Raw genomic sequence first — 17,882 nt, forward strand, 5'->3', positions numbered from 1 at the left:
CACATTCCACACATATTACGCTACCATTGAAAAGAAAAGTCTGATTTTTCAAAATATTAATTTTTAAGGTTTCGATTCACTCTCTGTCTGTCTGTCACACGCACTTTTCTCCAAAACGGCTAAACCGATCCGAACGGAATTTGGTGGACAGATGGGAACTATGAAATCCCACGCATACCGCAAGTGACATAAATTTAGGTGGAGTTTAAAGGGGGCTTCCCATACAACTATTAGTGTCAAAGTTATAACAGTTCAAGCTTATCAATTTCGTGCGAATTAACAGCATCCTAAGCCATACAAATAACATGATGACGTCATAATTAACGAGAATAATTGACATTCGAGTGAAATATTAAAATTCGATTCATGAAGAATCTATTTCTCCCTAGCGCTTTTTAACGTTTTGTATAAACACAAATGCATACATGCAAAAAGGGGTTGTAAATTTTTTTTCCATCAAATATAGTCACGTGGGGTATCAAATTAAAGGTTAGTACTTTTTGAAGCCGCGGTGTTAGTTTTGACATTTGTTGGAAAGGTGGGGAGTGCGGGGAGTTGAAAGTGATCATTTCTTTAACAGACCCATTCTCAGAAACTACTTAACCGAAAAATCTAAAAAAAGCCAAGAGGCTGCCACTGTATGGTGCCTAGGCCCCAAAATACCCTCCATACCAATACCTGTTAAAATAAAGTTAATAATAGTGCATTACTGTAATTTTTAGTAATTGGCAGGAAAATCCCCCCTATGTTCCTCCTAGAATCACGAATTGTAGTAATGTAGGCTATAGTATAGGGCATGATCCCACCAAATTTGGTGGAAATTGCACTATTACTAACAAACTTATAATAGGTCAAAGTGAAATTCTCACATAATATATGCTTATATTACGTGCTACATAGTAATGGGGCAATGCACACTCAAATCTCTTTATAAAAGAAATACACAAAACCTTTCATACCTGAAGCGTCTAGCTAGGTTTCCCGACTTTTTTGGTATTAAATTACCCAAAAAAAGCAATGGTCAAGTGGTCAAACACTTCGCATTTTGGTATTTTTGGATGAAAATTTTTAATTATGGGTCCACTGTGTTAATAATGATGAAATTGTTGGTTTTTCGTGATTCAGATAAACTATTTCAACAAAATCATTACCACAACAATGACGTGTATTTGTCTATATGAGGATACGAGTACTATGTCAGAATGCTCATTTTAACGTGATACAACTTTGACTTACTATAACTTTGTTAATGATAGCGCGATTTCCACCAAACTTGGTAAAATCATGCTTTATATTATAGTTTATATTACTGCTCTCATTTCATATTTTCATGATTCTAGGACGAACTTAAGAGGAGCTTTACCATCAATTACTAAAAGTTATAGTGATATACTATTATTAAATTTATTTGAACGGATATCAATATGGAGGGTATTTCGGAGCCTAGGCACCGTTTAATGGCGGCTTCGTGATGCTTTTCAGATTTTCCGCTTGGGTAGGCTTTTAGAACGGGTCCGTGAAAGGAATGACCACTTTCCAGCCTCTGCCCTCTCTTCCATTGCATATCCCACATGGCTATATTTTGTGAAAAATAGAACCATGTAACTCCCCACATTCCCCCCAAAATTTGGTGTCAATCGCTACAACCGTTTCTGAGAAAAATGCATGTGACAGACAGACAGACAAACAACGTGAATACTTTTCAGAGACGGGATATGAGGCCGGTGATAGACCTTACATTTGTTAGCAACATATTATCTAAGGATCTTTAATGGTAGGCGCGCGAAGACTATACGCATAGCGACCATCAGGTTATCATCTTCGAGATCGGGTGTAGTACGGGAGGAAAACGTATCAAGCAAACAGTAGTAGCAGGTTGGACATCCATGAAACTTGATAAACACATCTTCGCGAAAAACATTTCTGCAGGAGACGATGTCGATGGGAAACGCAGAAGGAAATGTAATGAAGGTTCTTGAAAGGATACGGAAATCATGTGACGCTTCCATGTCACGCCGCACTGTATGCGAGAAACAAATGCCCAAAATTTGCCTTAAAGCCAAGAGAGAGAGAGAACAGTCAAGGTAGCAGGAACCAACCTAAGTTTGAAGAATTGCACAACCGATATATTAGGCTGTTGCAAATGAAATGGCCGTTCTGGTCCTAAAATTTATTTATATAATCAAAATAGGTCAGTCAAAACACTTCTCCCAAGAGCATGTACACCAGTTTCGTAGAAGTCCAACTGTCTGGTGTTGATAAATTCGTGGAAGGTAATTTTGACAGCCTCTTCGTTCCTAAATTGTTTTTCCGCCAAAAAATGATCCAAATGCTTAAAAAAAAAAGTGGTAGTCGGTTGGCGAAAGGTCCGGTGAATATGGTGGTTGGGACAGAGTCTCATACTGCAATTCGTTCAACTTTTGAACCGTTGTTTTGGATAGATGGGGTCGTGCATTGTCGTGAAGTTGTTTGGATCGCTTCTGTTGCGGGAGAGTAAAGAACTGTAAACTTCCATCCGAAGCACCATGTTTTGCTCTGTAAGGGCATGGGGAACTCATTTGTCGAGCTTTTCCACTTTTCCAGGTTGTTGCAATTGCCGGGAAACTATCGAATAGTGTACGCCCAGTTTCTCTGCAATGTCTCTCACAGACTGGCGTGTGTCGGATTCAACTAGCAAACCCAGCTCGTCGTTGTCAATCGATAGTCCAGAATGTCCACCTGGCTCACTTTGAAGGTTTACGGCGCCTCACCACAATTTTTCGAACCACCGCCGTGTGGTTCGTTCGCTTGCCGTATCAGCTCGTAATGCGCTGTTAAAGTTCCTGGTCGCTTTCGCTGCTTTATGACCAAGTTTGAACTCATACGGAAAAAGTATACGTCCTTGGCTCTTTTCCATCCTTTTTTCCTTTTTATTCACTGTTATCATAACGATGGTCAAAACTCAAATGACTCCTTGATTAAATGTAGGAGTATCTATACTTCATTATCCGACATCAACAGCGCCAACTGGTGGTGGTTTGATACAGCAACATCGCAACTAACTTCACTTAATTGCCAAATCGGCCATTTCATGTGCAACAACCTAATAGAAAGACGAGGAAAGAACTGCAAGCACCCATTTCTAGAAGTAAAACTGATCACTTGAGAAGGTTTTGCGAGGAAGCGAACTCTGACAGGGGACAATCATAGCATCAATTAAGGGTAAACGCTCACCACCGATCACCAACCCTGATTTGCTACAGGATATCATTGGTACTCTCTTCCCACAAGTTTCAAGTGAATCGTCCTACAAACTTCCCAGATATATCTCAACGAAATTCCCGAGGTGACCATTGAAGAATTCCTGGAAGCCGCGAAAAAGATGATCGAAAATAAAGCCTCAGGCTTATACAGCATCCCAAATAAAGCTCTGGTAGTGGCCGTCAAAACAGCTCCAAGCCGGAAGCCAAATAAGCCTTCGGGTCATCCTTCGTTTTATAGGCTTATTTGCCTATTAAACACGTCGTCAAACTCTTCGAACGGGTCATCTTCAATAAGCTTGTATCCATCACAGAAAGAAGGGTGGTCTCTTAAATAGGCAGTTCGGATTCCGAAAGGCAAGATCTACTGTCAATATGATCGGTATAATGAGGAAGCAATGGAGGCCAATTTTGCACGGTAGTCACTCTCATTGTGAAGAATGCCTTCAATAGTACAAAATGGAGTAAAATAATTGCGGCTTTAGACAAATTAGGCGTTCCCAAGTACTGGTGCGCATAGTCGTCGAATTTCTTCGAGAGAGGCTATTGTGTTACGATTCGGAAAATGAACCTAAAACATATAGAACAACCTGTGGGGTTCCACAAGGATCGGTACTCTCCTGTGGATAATAATGTATAATGGAATTTCGAAGTTGAAACTGCCCAAAGGAGTGACAATTATAGCTTCGCGGACGACTTCAGAGTGTGGTTTTCGTGGCACAACATATTGAGGAGATCAAGGTACTCACAAACGACTTAATTTTTTAAATCAAACTTTGGCTAGGAGACGCTGGTCTGACGGTCACAGAGCATAAAATCGAAGTAGTTTTGATCACAAAGCAAAGAAAGCAAACCTCGATAAAGAACAGAATTAGCGAACATATCATACGATCGCAACCAATGATTAAATACCTAGAAGTTATGATTGACCAAAGGCTGAAATTCAAGCCCCATCTTGGGAAATTAGCGACAAAAACTTCCGAAGTTGTTACATTATTGACAAAAATGTTACCGAATGTAGATAACCATAGGCAAAGTCGTCGTCCATTTTGCTTTATGCAGTTCCAGCTTGGTTAGCACGAAGTGAAGCTATTTTGGAGTGGCTGAAAGATGGGATGGTTCACCTAAGGGACGCTGAACTCACAGGATTATTCCAGATGTCTCAAAGTGGATCAAACGAAGGTACGGTGAAGTTAGCTACGACCTTACTCAATTCCTAAGCGGACACGGAGGGTACCATGCAACCTTTATCATTTCGAGCGTGGCGAGTCCTCATATTGCCGACATGCAAAATGATTCCGGAATATACGGAGCATGTTGTTTTTAACTGCCTGAAGTTCGCTGCACAGAGAGCTGAGGCGGAAATTGACGCCGGGGCGCTGTTGTCACCCGAGAATATCATGGAAAACATGCTGGCTTCTGAAAGAGATTAGAGGGCGGCGGAAAATTAATAAAAAGTAACAAATGACGACACGAACCGCAGTTTGTAATTGGTCCCGCCCCGCGACATAATATCAAAATGGCAGCCCCGCTGGGTAAGCTAAGGAGAAGAAGGTAGTTTTAGTGAGTAAAAGTCCTACATAACCGTATGGTAAAAGGCAGTAGTGGGTTTTTTAACCTTTTCACTTTCCAACGCCAAAAAAGACAGACAGACTTTAAACCAATTTAAATAAGATTTTGTTTTACATAAAACCTTAAAAATTACTTTTTTCGCGAGACTCTAAAGTATGTTGCCCTCTCAAGGGAAAAGACAACTCTAGAACTTTAAGGAAATCAATTTGTTTTCCTTTAATTCAAGGATTATGTACTTTATTATAATAAAAATCAGATAGTAAAGTTTCAAGCCCAAAAAAAAATTCCAAAAAAAAAACGAAAACGAAAACGGTCACTTCGCAATTTAGGTGCCACAGTTGGTATCGTGAATTGGAGAATCTGTTCTGTTCTGTTGGAGATATTAAATTGATTCTTAGCTGGCTTAGTGGCGCATTTATATAGTTGTTCGTATCGTTCTAATTATATGCTGCATACCGATTAATGTTGCATTCTCAAAGAACGCGGGCACGCGCAGAAACCTATCACGAACTCCGTCGAGCTCAGGGGCGACTTCACAGACTGAAAAAGGAAGTCTGGGAGAACCAACAAGTTTGTGGACTAGAAAAGTACAGGGAGCAACCGTACCAGGCGCGCAAGTTTTACCAACAAGTCAGCAGCATGAAGCCTAATACATTTCGATGCTCATACTGCAGAAACAAAGAGGGAAATCTGCTTTCCGATAGGACGATATGGGCATATTGGAGCGATGGGTTGAGTACTTTGATGAGCTACTGAACAACCAGAATATCGGCGAGTTGGAGGTCCCGCCAACTAAAAATGACGGACAAATACTTCCACCACCAAATATAGGAAAAACAGTCCGTGCAATTGATCGGCTTAAATATCATGAGTCGCCAAGAGCCGGTCGAATTACAGTCGAATTAGTTAAATATGGAGGCAACCAGTTACACCAAGTGGTTCATCAACTTGTGCTCAAGATATGGGACAGCAAATCAATGCCTGACGACTGGCAAAGAAGCATTATCTGTCTCATACATAAAAAGGAGGATATCACACAGTGCAGCAATTATAGAGGTATCACGTTGCTGATTACCATCTATAAGATATTCTCCACTATCTTGAGAGGCCGGGTAGCCGAATACGTCCAGAACATCATTGGTCCATACCAAAGAGACTGACTAGGCTCACCCTGGCTCTTTAACCTGGCCCTCGAGAAAGTGATCCATGATGCTAATGTAAATGCTAGGGGTGCGATCCTCTTTAAGTCCAGCCAACTACTGGCCTATGCTGACGATATCGACATCAAGGGAAAAACGACCCGAGACCTACAAATTGCTTTCATCTAGATCGAGCAGGCGACGCGAGATCTTGGGCTGCACATCAATGCAGGCAAGACAAAATATATGGTGGCAACGTCAGCACCGAAAAGCAAGCAACTAACAACATCAAACGGCACTGGTCAAACGGAAAGAATAAAGATAGGAGACTACAATTTTGAGATCGTTGATTATTTCTCCTATCTAGGGTCGAAAATCACAACCGATAACAGCTACGATGATGAAATCCGCGCACGGTTGTTGGCAGGCAAAAGACCCTATTTCTGCTTACAAAAACTGTTTCGCTCAAAACGTCTCACCATAGGGTCAAAACTTTTACTATACAAGACAATGATCTTGCCAGTCCTCATGTATTCCTCGGAGACTTGGGTTCTTAGCAAGAAAAACTGCGAACTCTTGGCCGCGTTCGAAAAAAGAATCCTCTGAGGAATTTTTGGCTCCCTACATGAGGATGGACGATTCCGTAGCCTATATAACGACGGTTGTGAATAAAATCCGGGTCAATAGGTTACGGTGGGCGGGTCACTTAATCCGTATGGATGAGGATGATCGAGCCCGGAAAGTCTATAAGGGCAATATCTATGGTAGAAAAAGAAGACGAGGCAGACCCTACCTGAGATGGAGCGATGGCGTAGGTCAGGACGCCAGACAGCTTTTAGGAATATCGAATTGGAGTTCCTTATTAAGGCAGGCCTCGACCGGATACCGTTTGTTGCACCCTCGATGATGATGATGATTGATGATCGTTCTAATTTAAACGCGCAATGAATAAAAAAGGTGTTGTTTGCCGACCGTCTCCATTTTGGATTCGAAATCTACTCAAAGCTGTAAAATAATATTAGATGTAGACACAAACATCTCTATTGGCATTTTCATTGCATCAGTGCATATATTGAGCACTATTATATTTGCTACTAAATCGACACGAAACGCATAAGGAAGGTGGAAAGATCCCGCAAAACAGGCAAGAAGCGACGCAAAACCACTAAATAAAGTTGAAATTAATGTCCATATTTTTTTTTACGGTTGGTATATAAGATGAAAAAAGAACTAGGTTTTTTTCCTTATCCTGTAAATATTCTTATTTTTTCCCGCATACAATCGTTTCGTATTCCATTGGGTTGAAGTGTTTACTTTATATTCAGAACAACTGCTCCTTAACACTACTTGCAAGTTTTTGCATTCAAATTTTATTAATAATTTTCAAAAATATTTTAAGGTTTTTTTTTATTTTTTCATTCAAAAACACGCCATCCCGTTATTTAATGGCAACATTGCATTTGCCTCGTCCAGTAAAAGTCTGACGAGAGAATGCATTCTTCTTTTTCTCACTTCTTAGCAGCTCTTAGCTTCTCCCATATAATCCTTTCAATTTTCTAGGTCCCATCCTGACATTCACTTACATCAAAAAAAATTTTAGGGATAGAAATTTGTGGACTAGCATTTTGTAAATTCTGAAATGTTATTGTTACCGAAACGTCAATAGCGCCTTGGATAGTGACTGGCGTGACCAAGTGGTAACAGACATGAATCCGGTGTCAAGTTGTTTCTGACGGCTACCGGAAGGCGCGCACTCTTGACCTGGGAGCCGGTTTCTGACAGAGTTCTTACTGTAAGATTCCAGTCCAGGTTAAGGAGCATCAGAATTGAACAACGCTATGCACCAACGGAGACTTCCGGATGCTCTCTACGAGCAATTACATGCAATTCAGGAGAGGCTTCCTAATGGTAACATTGAGCCAAGTTGGGCTTTGACAACACTTTGCTCAGAAATGCAAAGGAGAAACACGGTCTTAGTGACACCACCACTTCATTTTTAACACAGAACCTGACATAAGTTCAGTTGGATTTCAACCGACGCACACCGCACCAGCAATCAGATTGGCTACTTTCCGCAGGATTCTCGCAGGTACAACATCGTCCGCTTGTATGATCAAGCTGCTGCTCGATAATAGGAGAGCTATCCTGCTGATCAGACAGCAGATATATTGAGTAACCCGCCTGAGAATATTGATGAGTATTGGGCTGCCATCAAATATGCTCTTTTCTCGGGTGCTACATAAGTTGTCAGCCTCGTCCCGAAGGAACGTCATAAGATCTGACTGACTGCGGAATCGTGCTGAAGGGAAGGGGTTGAACGCTCTATTGACCGCGGCGAGTGAAGGCAGGCATAACGAGCTTGAACTCCAATACTGAGAGAAATTCCGATTAGTTCAGCGTAGTGTACGCCGTGTCAGGGGAGAATTTGCTATTGCAATGGCCAGGGTAGCGGAAGATGTGGCAGAACGCAATGCATCCTGAAAGAACTTGCATATGGTCGCAAATTGTTTGATGGTCCTGTGAAGGACATCACCGGTCGACTTCTCATCCACGATGACGATCAACTGAAGAACGCATCAAAAAACATCTCAAAAGCTTCATTGATAGAGAGCAGGCTGGTTTCGCGCCGGATCTTCCTACCCTACGGATCATTGTAGAATAGTGCGCCAAGTTTAGATTTTCGCTTTGAACAGGGAGTGTTTCTGGAGCGCTCTACACAGGAGGGGTATTCTGGAGAAACGAATAGCTATTATCAGCACGACATATGAAGACGCAAAATGTAGCGTGCGGCACCGAAGTAAAATCCTGGAGGATTTTGAGGTCCAAATCGAAGTCCCTAGGGTTACATTTTGCCACCGATATTATTTTTTGGATTTTGGATTTTTAGTTTCACATTTTAGTTTCGCTATTTTCATTTTTATATTTCAGTTTTTTTACTTTTCTTAGTCATTTACTAACAGCCGCTTCATTCTGTTGAAACTCGTATTTTAAGCTGATCGATTTTTCAATATTGTTGTGGTTTTTGTGGTTTTTCTCGAGAAAATTGGATAGCTTAGAATTGTTGTTTGTGAGATGTGTAGATTCTATCTTGCACACACATCTCAAAGTAATGGAAGGAACCCCACAAAAACGGAAGACTATCAAAGGGAAGACCGGCTAATTTTGCGACACGCTCTAGAAGGCCAGGGCATTTTTGATGACGTACGAGACGATGGCGTTGAGATATCCCATCATACACTATGCAGGCCTTTGTATGAAAACGTTAACAGAAGGATTATGATGACAATTATCCTTATGAGTCCACTTACAAGGGGAAGTGTAGCTATTGGAGACTTTTTTTTAATTTTTTTGTAGATCATTTTTAGTGACGAATGTCATCTAGGAGCGGTGACTAAGATGGCAAATTATAGCCAGAAAAGAAGGGTCGGGCCCTTGTCTGATACCTATATGATTAAACATCCACCAGCAGTAATGATTTGTACCTGCCTTCCTGAAGAAGGACCTGTATATTAACGTAACACAAACGGTCTTTGTGTCATATATTAACGATCTGCACCTTCTGCGTACAGAATATGCCTTCTGCAAAACCTGCACTGGATCTGGATCTACTGCCTTAGTCCTGAAATTCTGCAGACTAAACCCGTTAGAGAATTGTTGGTTTTTTATCTGAAAGACAACAACACAGCTTAAAAATTTTGGAGAGAATATTAAGAATACATGATAGAATCGCATATGGTGAATGCGAGTTTCTGACCAATGCTCAAAGCACTATGTGGCTTGGCATAATCATAAAACAGTATGCTGCCCTTCCTAATGAATATCGTCAACGTCTTTTTTTCAGAATGAAGCTTTTCATTCGGCTTCAACAATTCCAAATTGATTGGCCCTCGTTTAGGAATGGAAGGGATTTAATAATATTTCCTTTTCCTTACAATGTTTTACTATACATATATCCACTTTTCATAATCAGTTACCATTCAATCCAAGAAGAGTTCGATTTAGTTCTGTGTAAGCGAAGATGTCCATATGATCACTAGATCATTCAAATACTTTTCAGGTAACCCATATGGCACCGATCCCGAATAATTCCACAGCAATTTTAATTTCCGAATATGGTCCAAAATTGATGAATGCAGAGTGAAGCTTTATTTTATTCTAACACGATCTTGACAATATCGTGTTTGATTGGGAGTTCATTTCGAAAATTGCGAACTATCTTTGCATAGTCTATCAAAAACTGTCCTTTCAATAAATTTTTACATACCTTAATGGCATTTCTTCCTTGCCTGGAATTCGTAAAAAATACAGTAGTATAAATGACCTTTATCAGTAGCTAAGCTTACGCGATCGCGTTGTGCTTAAAACTTAAAAGTAGTATACATTCAGTGATAAAAAGAGAAAACCCAATACATATACAAATACAATACAAAACAAGTCGGGAAACCGGAAGCTGGACGCTTCAGGTACGAAAGGTTTTGTGTATTTCTTAGTACGTAGCACATAATATATGCATATATTATGTGGGAATATCCACTTTCGGATGATATTGACATTCATAGTCTTGAATTTGCAAAGAAGCGACAACTTGGACGTATTATAACTTTGTTAGTAATAGTGCGATTTCTACCAAACTTGGTAAGATCATGCTCTATATCCTATATTGTTGCGAAATTTCGTGCTCCTAGCATGAATTTAAGGGGGTTCCGCAGCGAATTACTAAAAATTATAGTAATATACTATTATTAACTTTATTTATGCAGATATCAGTATGGAAGGTATTTCGAAGCCCAGGCACCATATAGTGGCAGCCTCTTGATTTTTTTCAGATTTTTCGGTTGGGTAGTTTCTGAGAATGGCCCCCGTAAAGGAATGGTCACTCTCAACCACCCGCACTCCCCACCTTTCCAACAAATGTGAAAACTAAGACCAGCTTCGAAAAGTACTGATCGAGACCTTTAATTTGATACCCCACATGACTATATTTGATGAAAAAAAAATTTACACCCCCCTTTTACATGTATGGGGACCCCCCCTTAAATTCGTTGTAAAAGGATGTAATTCACTGTATGCGTGAGCGTTCACAGTTCCCAGCTTTCCACCAAATTTGGTGTCAATCGCTGCAACCGTCTCCGAGAAAAATGCGTGTGACGGACAGACAGACAGACAGACAGACAGACGGACAGACAGACAGACAGACAAACAGACAGTAAACCGATTTTAATAAGGTTTTGTGTTTACACAAAACCTTAAAAAGGTACAAAAGTTTCCGGTAGAACCAACATTATTAGTAATGCTGCACCTCACTTTGGAAAATGAACACGCCACTCCGATAAAGTATCCATGAACTTTCGCTTGTAAGCCACTACGCTAGTTAGTTCGGAAATCCGGGTAAGATTCTTCCGATCCCTTACTATTGACGATAATCAACTCGGAATGGACGTTTGATCACCCCCAAATGTCCAAGTTCACTACAAATGGTGCCCAATATCTAACTGAAGCAGCAAATTTAATGAATTTGGACCTTTTAAAGATGGCGTTTGAGGTCAAACTTAGCTTTTAAATTATGGGATGGAAATACATGAAACTCTATTAGGTCTTTTAACCGGACACTGGTCCTTAAATTATCTCCTTCTGGTATTTCTCACTTTTCCAAACTATCAAAATATCAGGTATATACTAGGCTGTTCAATAAGTTTTGCGGTTCGATAAGAGAGCGCGTTGCCACTAGCCCCATTTTTTTTTTTTTTTTTGTGTTGGTGCACTCTTCATATGAACGTATATAAAATTTCATTTCAGTCTGTCAATCCATTCTTTGTTTATAAGCTTTTTAGTATAGGCGTGTAATGATTGAATTTTTATTTTCGAAAAGTTTAAAAGCGAACGAATGTTGAAAGAGTATAAGGACTTTTCGCATTCGATTAGTACAGTAGAAGGATGGGTTTCTGAATTTAAACGTAGTCGTACAAGCCTTGAAGGCGATCCACGTCAAGGACGTCCGAAAGCAGCAACAAAAACCAGAAATCGTAGGAAAAATACAGGATATCGTATTGGAAAATCGTCGAGTGACTAAAAGGAGTGTAAGCAAAATTTTGACTAACTATTAGGTTTCAGAAAGCTCTGTGCACAATGGGTACCGCATTCGCTAACAATGGAGCAAAAACACACTCGAATTCGATTTTCTCGGCAACATTTAGAGCATTTTTAATAGGATAAAGTGGATTTTGTGAGTCAATTCATGACTATGCATGAGAGAGGGTCTATCATCATGATCCTGAATCAAAACAAGAGGCAAAGAGTGGAGTGAAACTGGTTCTTCAGCTCCGAATCGAGTTCGTATCCTGAAATCGGCCAAAAAGGTGTTCTCATCAGCTTTTTGGGATGCGAAAGGAATTTCGTTTACAAATTGCTTACGAACTTGTAAAGAATAAATTCTGAATATTGTTGTAACCTTTTAAACCTGCTGAAAGAAAAAATTCGTGAAAAAGGAAAGATTTGCAGAAGAAAAAAATCTTTTTCGTCAGGACAATTCACCGTGTCACAAAAGCATTTTGACAATAGCTAAAATCCATGAATTGTAGTTCGAATTATTGGAGCATGCGACGTATTCACCAGATTTGGCCCCTAGCCACTTCGATCTGTTTCCAGACCTAAAAAATTCATGCGTGGAAAGCGTTTTTCATCAAATGATGAGGTCATAACAGCTGTGGAAGCGTATTTTTTAGCCCTTTCAGGTTCCCACTTCAGGGACGCAATTCATCAATTGGAATCTCGTTGGAACAAGCGTATTGATGTTCACGGTGTCTATACTGAATAATAAAGTGTATTTCAAATCATAAAATTGTGTTTTTCTTATCGAACCGCAAAACTTATTGAAAAACCTATTATACTAAACTAGATTCTAAGTTAAGAAAATTTTCTTTCTTTCAAAACGAAATAATAAGGCGCACACTCAATTTTCACCTCAGATTTTCGCTTTAGATCCCTTCCTCATCCAGTCAAAATTAGAGGATTATAGGGCAATTTAGAAGAATAAATAACCCGATTAGATAATTTGTTTTAGTAGTTTTTGAAATTGCCGAGAACAAGTATGGAATCAATAAATTTTCCGATTGTGGCGACCGAATGATTCACCATTTGGCATGTAGGAATACGATAATACTTTCCCATAGTGCATTTTGAGAATAAAACCAGGTTACCTGTTCTTCTGCATCTTAACAAATGTAAGGAATATCAAAAACATCAAACTTCGGTATTTCGAAAACTGAGCAAGATATATATCAAAACATTTTATTTATCATTTTAATGTTATTTTGATTCATTTTATCAAAATCAATCATCCCCACACTGCGGCGCTACGAAAACTGTAATTATCCCAGTACAGCCGTTACAAATATTTGATTACTGCTTCCGGTTTTTATAATTATTTGTTTCATTGAACGAACTCGATATCATCAACAACCAATCCCCCAGGCAACAAATATTTCGTTGGGTGTCAAACTGACAGCAAAGTGTTGTGGGGACGACTTGCAAAATTTGATCCCATTGTCAAAGAAGTAGATTCAGTTTTTCGCTTTCAAATAATTCCAATTTGATAGAATTCTAAGTAATGTTGCCCTTTAACAATGGATTCGCTTCGCCTCTTTGGCATAATGGTCCAATCCCAGGAGGATTGTACAACTTCCCAGGACACAATGGACCCGCTAGTCAGCCGAAAAAGGATTACGGCGTTCAACGAGCATCGTACGTGTATTTATTCTGTAATAACTTAGAGTTTCAGTGATTCAGCTTTTGTTAATTGCATCGACTACGATTTTCGAAAATGCTTATTCACCGGATAAAAAACAAAAACTTAACCTCAATTCCCGCAGGCAACCAATAACAACTGGAACCTCCGTAGTGGGACTAAAATTCGATGGTGGTGTCGTCATAGCTGCTGATAATTTGGTTTCATATGGCTCAATGGCGCGATTCCAGGATGTGCAGCGTGTTTTCAATATAAATAACAAGACCGTTGTCGGCGCTGGTGGTGACTTTGCAGATTTCCAGTGCATCAAGCGCTACATCGACCAAAAGATCATCGACGATATGTGTTACGCCGACGAATATGAAATGAAACCTAAATCGCTATATAACTGGCTGACACGCATTCTCTACACAAAAAGAAGTAAATTCGAGCCATTGTGGGTTGACATTGTGGTGGGTGGAGTGGAAGACGGCGTCCCATTCTTGGGACATGTTGATCTGCGAGGACGGTCATATCAAGACGATGTAATAGCGACTGGATTCGGAAAGCATTTGGCGTTGCCATTGTTAAGAGAAAGGACCGAAACAGGAAAACCCATTGGCAGGGATGAGGCGATAGCTTTGGTAACATCTTTCTCATGAAAACCGGAAAACAATCCTAAAAATTCAATAATTTTAGGTGAAGAAATGCATGGAGGTGCTCTTCTATCGGGACTGCCGTGCCTCGCCGAACTTCACGATTTCAGTATGCACAAAAGAAAAGGCGGAAATATTAGGACCATTCAAGGTTTCTCAAAATTGGGAATTGGCGAAATCGGTCGAGGGTTATTGAGATCGAAAATATTCTATTTTTTGTATTTGATTAACGAAATAAATGCTTATAAGTATGGAGAGTATTTCAGTATTTAATTTCTAATTTGTATTTATAAGAATTGCTGGACTGAAAACGCTAATTGATTCTATAAAGTCGCGTCAAAACGAAGCAGCCCAAATATCTATAAGGCAGAAAGATCCGAACCGAGAACTAAATTTAAAAAGCTAGAAAATAAGTGAGGACACCCTGCTGCTGTAATGAGGGAGAATCTGGGACTAAAGTTCAAACTCCCAATGTATAGTGAAACAGTGCCGTTTTCTATGTTCAAACCGCTACGACACCAAATCGCTGATGTGACACTGAAGTATTGTTAATCATACAACGGTCATGGAAGTACCAACGAAAATATGGATAGAAAATAAATCTTCCAAATTGAGCTAAAGAGTTGGCGATTCATACATGACTCGGCAGGAGAAGGTTGGCACATATCAAAAGGGCTAGTACTCAGCAGACTACACTAAACGATGAAAAATTGAGCCTTTTGTGAACGGCATTCAAGATCTAGAAACAAAATAAGCGACTATTATTTCACCACAGGAAACTTTCATTGAGACCTCTTCGAGCACAGTATCTTTGAGAGCCGCCACGGAAATATGTCGGGCCAAACACTGAAGAACGTAACTTAGAATGCAAAAATAACCAATTCTCTGTATAGAACAGACTTTAAGGCTATTGGCACTCAAAGGCATTGAAGGTAAATGGAGGAGAAAGAGAAGATCCAGGTCGCCAGGAGTTACAGAAGGTGAAACTAACAGAAAGTGCGTATATAAATGCCGAACAAACCCACTTCAATAAAAGTGTAGAAGCAATAAACACCGAGCAAGAGATCGGATAAATTATGCAGAATTAGCATAGATTATTAATCTAAAGGAGCAAAGTCGAGACGCAGGAAGAACTCTGATATCGAAAAATTACTGATCATAATGGCAGTTCTGCCACTGAAAGATGAATGGCGATCAAGGGTTTGAAAAGATCAAAATGGCGAAGTTGCAAGAAAATTGATTGAAATGCCATAGGTGATGCCAACAAGTCGATAGAAGAGTGTTTAAGATCATGTGAACGATGTGTATCTGAGGAGAACCAAGAACACGAAGTGCTGAAACGAGATATTTGAACTAATACCCGAGTCCATTAGTCCCGAGACTAGTCAATAAAAGCGCACTTTTTTTGTAAAATACGATTTTATTTATCAAGATAGTTGCCTCCCATAGCGATACAATAGTTCCAGCATTTTTAAGGTTTTATGTAAAACAAAACCTTATTAAAATCGATTTACTGTATGTCTGTCTGTCTGCCACACGCATTTTTCTCGGAGACTGTTGCAGCGATTGACACCAAATTTGGTGGAAATTTGGGAACTGTAAACGCTCACGCATACAATAAGTTACATCCTTTTACGTCGAATTTAAGGGGAGATCCCCATACATGCAAAAGGGGGGTGTAATTTTTTTTCACCAAATATAGCAATACCCTAACAAATGAAAGGTCTCGATTAGTACTTTCCGAAGTCAGTCTTAGTTTTAATATTTATAGGAAAGGAGGAGTGCGGGGGGTTGAAAGTGATCATTTTTGAGTGGACCCATTCTCAGAAACTGCCCAACCAAATAATCTGAACAAAATCAAAAGGCTGCCACTATATGGTGCCTATTCAAATAAAATTAATAGTAGCATATTAGCACAATTTTTAGTAATTGGCTGCAAAACCGTCCTTAAGTTCATCTTAGCACCAGGAAATTGCAGTGATGCAGGCTATAATATAGAGCATGATCCTACCAAGTTTGATGAGAAATCGTGCTATTACTAAGGAAGTTATAATAAGTCAAAGTTGTCGCTTCATTGTAAACTCAAAACTGAATGTCAATGTCACCCGAAAGTGGATACTCTCACATAATATATGCAAATGCACACTCAAATGTCTTTATATAAGAAATACACAAAATCGTTCGTACCTGAAGCATCCAGCTTCCGATTTCCCAACTTGTTCTAAATTGTCGATGCCTTTCTTATAAAACATTGTGGCTTTAGCCTGAAAATATACCTCAGTTGCGGCCATACCTTTACCATCGGAGCCGAATCTCTTTCCCTGGAGCTGCCTTTTGAGATCTACGAGGAAGTAGGTCAGATCTGGTGAACATGAAGGGTGTGGGGGCAATTCGAATAGTAAATCGTTTAATTTCTCCATCTTTTTAATCAACTTGTGAAAAAAACAGTGTTAGTCTCGGCACTTAATAACCCATGTGTTACATTCAAGCAGGATGTCATGACTGAACTTTAAAATTGCAACTACTACTACAACTTTGTTGAAAAGCTTTTAATAAAAAGTCGATTTATTTTTTTTTTTCACATTTTTCATTCCGTTTTATCTTCAAGAATCACCTCTTAAGGGTCCCAAGGGAGAAGGGCTACCTCCTGATACACGCCACAACTACCTCCTTGGCAGTGCTAGGCTCACATCACCCCCAACTTCGGCAAAGAGTGTTCAACGGCTTTGGAGACTAGTGTGTTCGGACATGTATCATCGGTTATTAGATGTTCGCCCTTCACCGAGAAACTACCTCGATGCTACTACTGACAATATTGGTCTAATTTCAAAGACTTAATCGGGGAAAATCGTGCGATACCGCGCAAGCAAACAGGAGGAGCAGCAAGCAATCAAAGGAGGGCCAATCCTGATGAAGAAGGTTTGGCCGACTAATTGCAACTGTTGAAAGAGAAGACCTTTAATATTCACCAGAAGTGGCCGATTAGGGGTAAAAAATTGTTAATGTTATATAGAATAAAATTCGAATAAAAAAACTTTAAATTCCTTTTTCTCAAAATTACGTTTTTCAAACTAGTATAACGTTTTTCTGCAAATCTACCCAATCGATTTTCATAACCTAAAACAATGTGAAATCCAAGTAAAAAAACTAAATCTCAGCAAGTTTGAAAAATGCTCTCCACAAGTTTTTTATCCGCACCAAATGTAAAATAATAAAAAATTAGAAAAATTCGCATAAAGTTACGAAAATAAAGCAAATAAAGATGAAATAAAATTGGGAGTAAAGAAAATACGACTCGGAGCCGAAAAAGCCGAAACCCTTGTGCCGCGATCGAAGAAAGCAAGCCCACGACGGCTCGAATTTTCGTCCGATATATCCTTTAGCTCCAGCTGCCGAGGAAGTGAGGGAGGGATAGCCTCAGCTTGAACGTCTGTAACCCACCACACGATTTCAGGGATTAGGTGAGGAAAGTACAGGAACTTTGTGGTCTTGCCGATTAATTACTAAGAACACTATCACCACACCTGTTATGCACGATTTGTATGCAAATCCA

General features: G+C 39.7%; 1 protein-coding gene across 1 annotated transcript; it reads left to right on the forward strand.

Moving 5' to 3' along the window:
• Positions 1-13,426: 13,426 nt before the first annotated feature.
• LOC119649928 (proteasome subunit beta type-4) lies at positions 13,427-14,589 on the forward strand. The gene is made up of 3 exons (XM_038052347.1): positions 13,427-13,690; positions 13,819-14,317; positions 14,373-14,589. Exons 1-3 carry the CDS (start codon positions 13,557-13,559, stop codon positions 14,523-14,525), a joined length of 786 nt encoding a protein of 261 aa, XP_037908275.1. The 5' UTR covers positions 13,427-13,556; the 3' UTR covers positions 14,526-14,589.
• The last annotated feature ends 3,293 nt before the right edge of the window (positions 14,590-17,882 follow it).

The sequence above is a fragment of the Hermetia illucens genome, chromosome 2, assembly GCF_905115235.1.
Source record: "Hermetia illucens chromosome 2, iHerIll2.2.curated.20191125, whole genome shotgun sequence".
NCBI lineage: Eukaryota > Metazoa > Arthropoda > Insecta > Diptera > Stratiomyidae > Hermetia > Hermetia illucens.

Coding starts and splice junctions, on each gene's coding strand:
- LOC119649928 (XM_038052347.1), top strand. CDS start 13,557: ATGTTGCCCTTTAACAATGGATTCGCTTCGCCTCTTTGGCATAATGGT. Junction 13,691..13,818: donor TACGGCGTTCAACGAGCATC/GTACGTGTATTT, acceptor CAATTCCCGCAG/GCAACCAATAACAACTGGAA. Junction 14,318..14,372: donor GGGATGAGGCGATAGCTTTG/GTAACATCTTTC, acceptor CAATAATTTTAG/GTGAAGAAATGCATGGAGGT.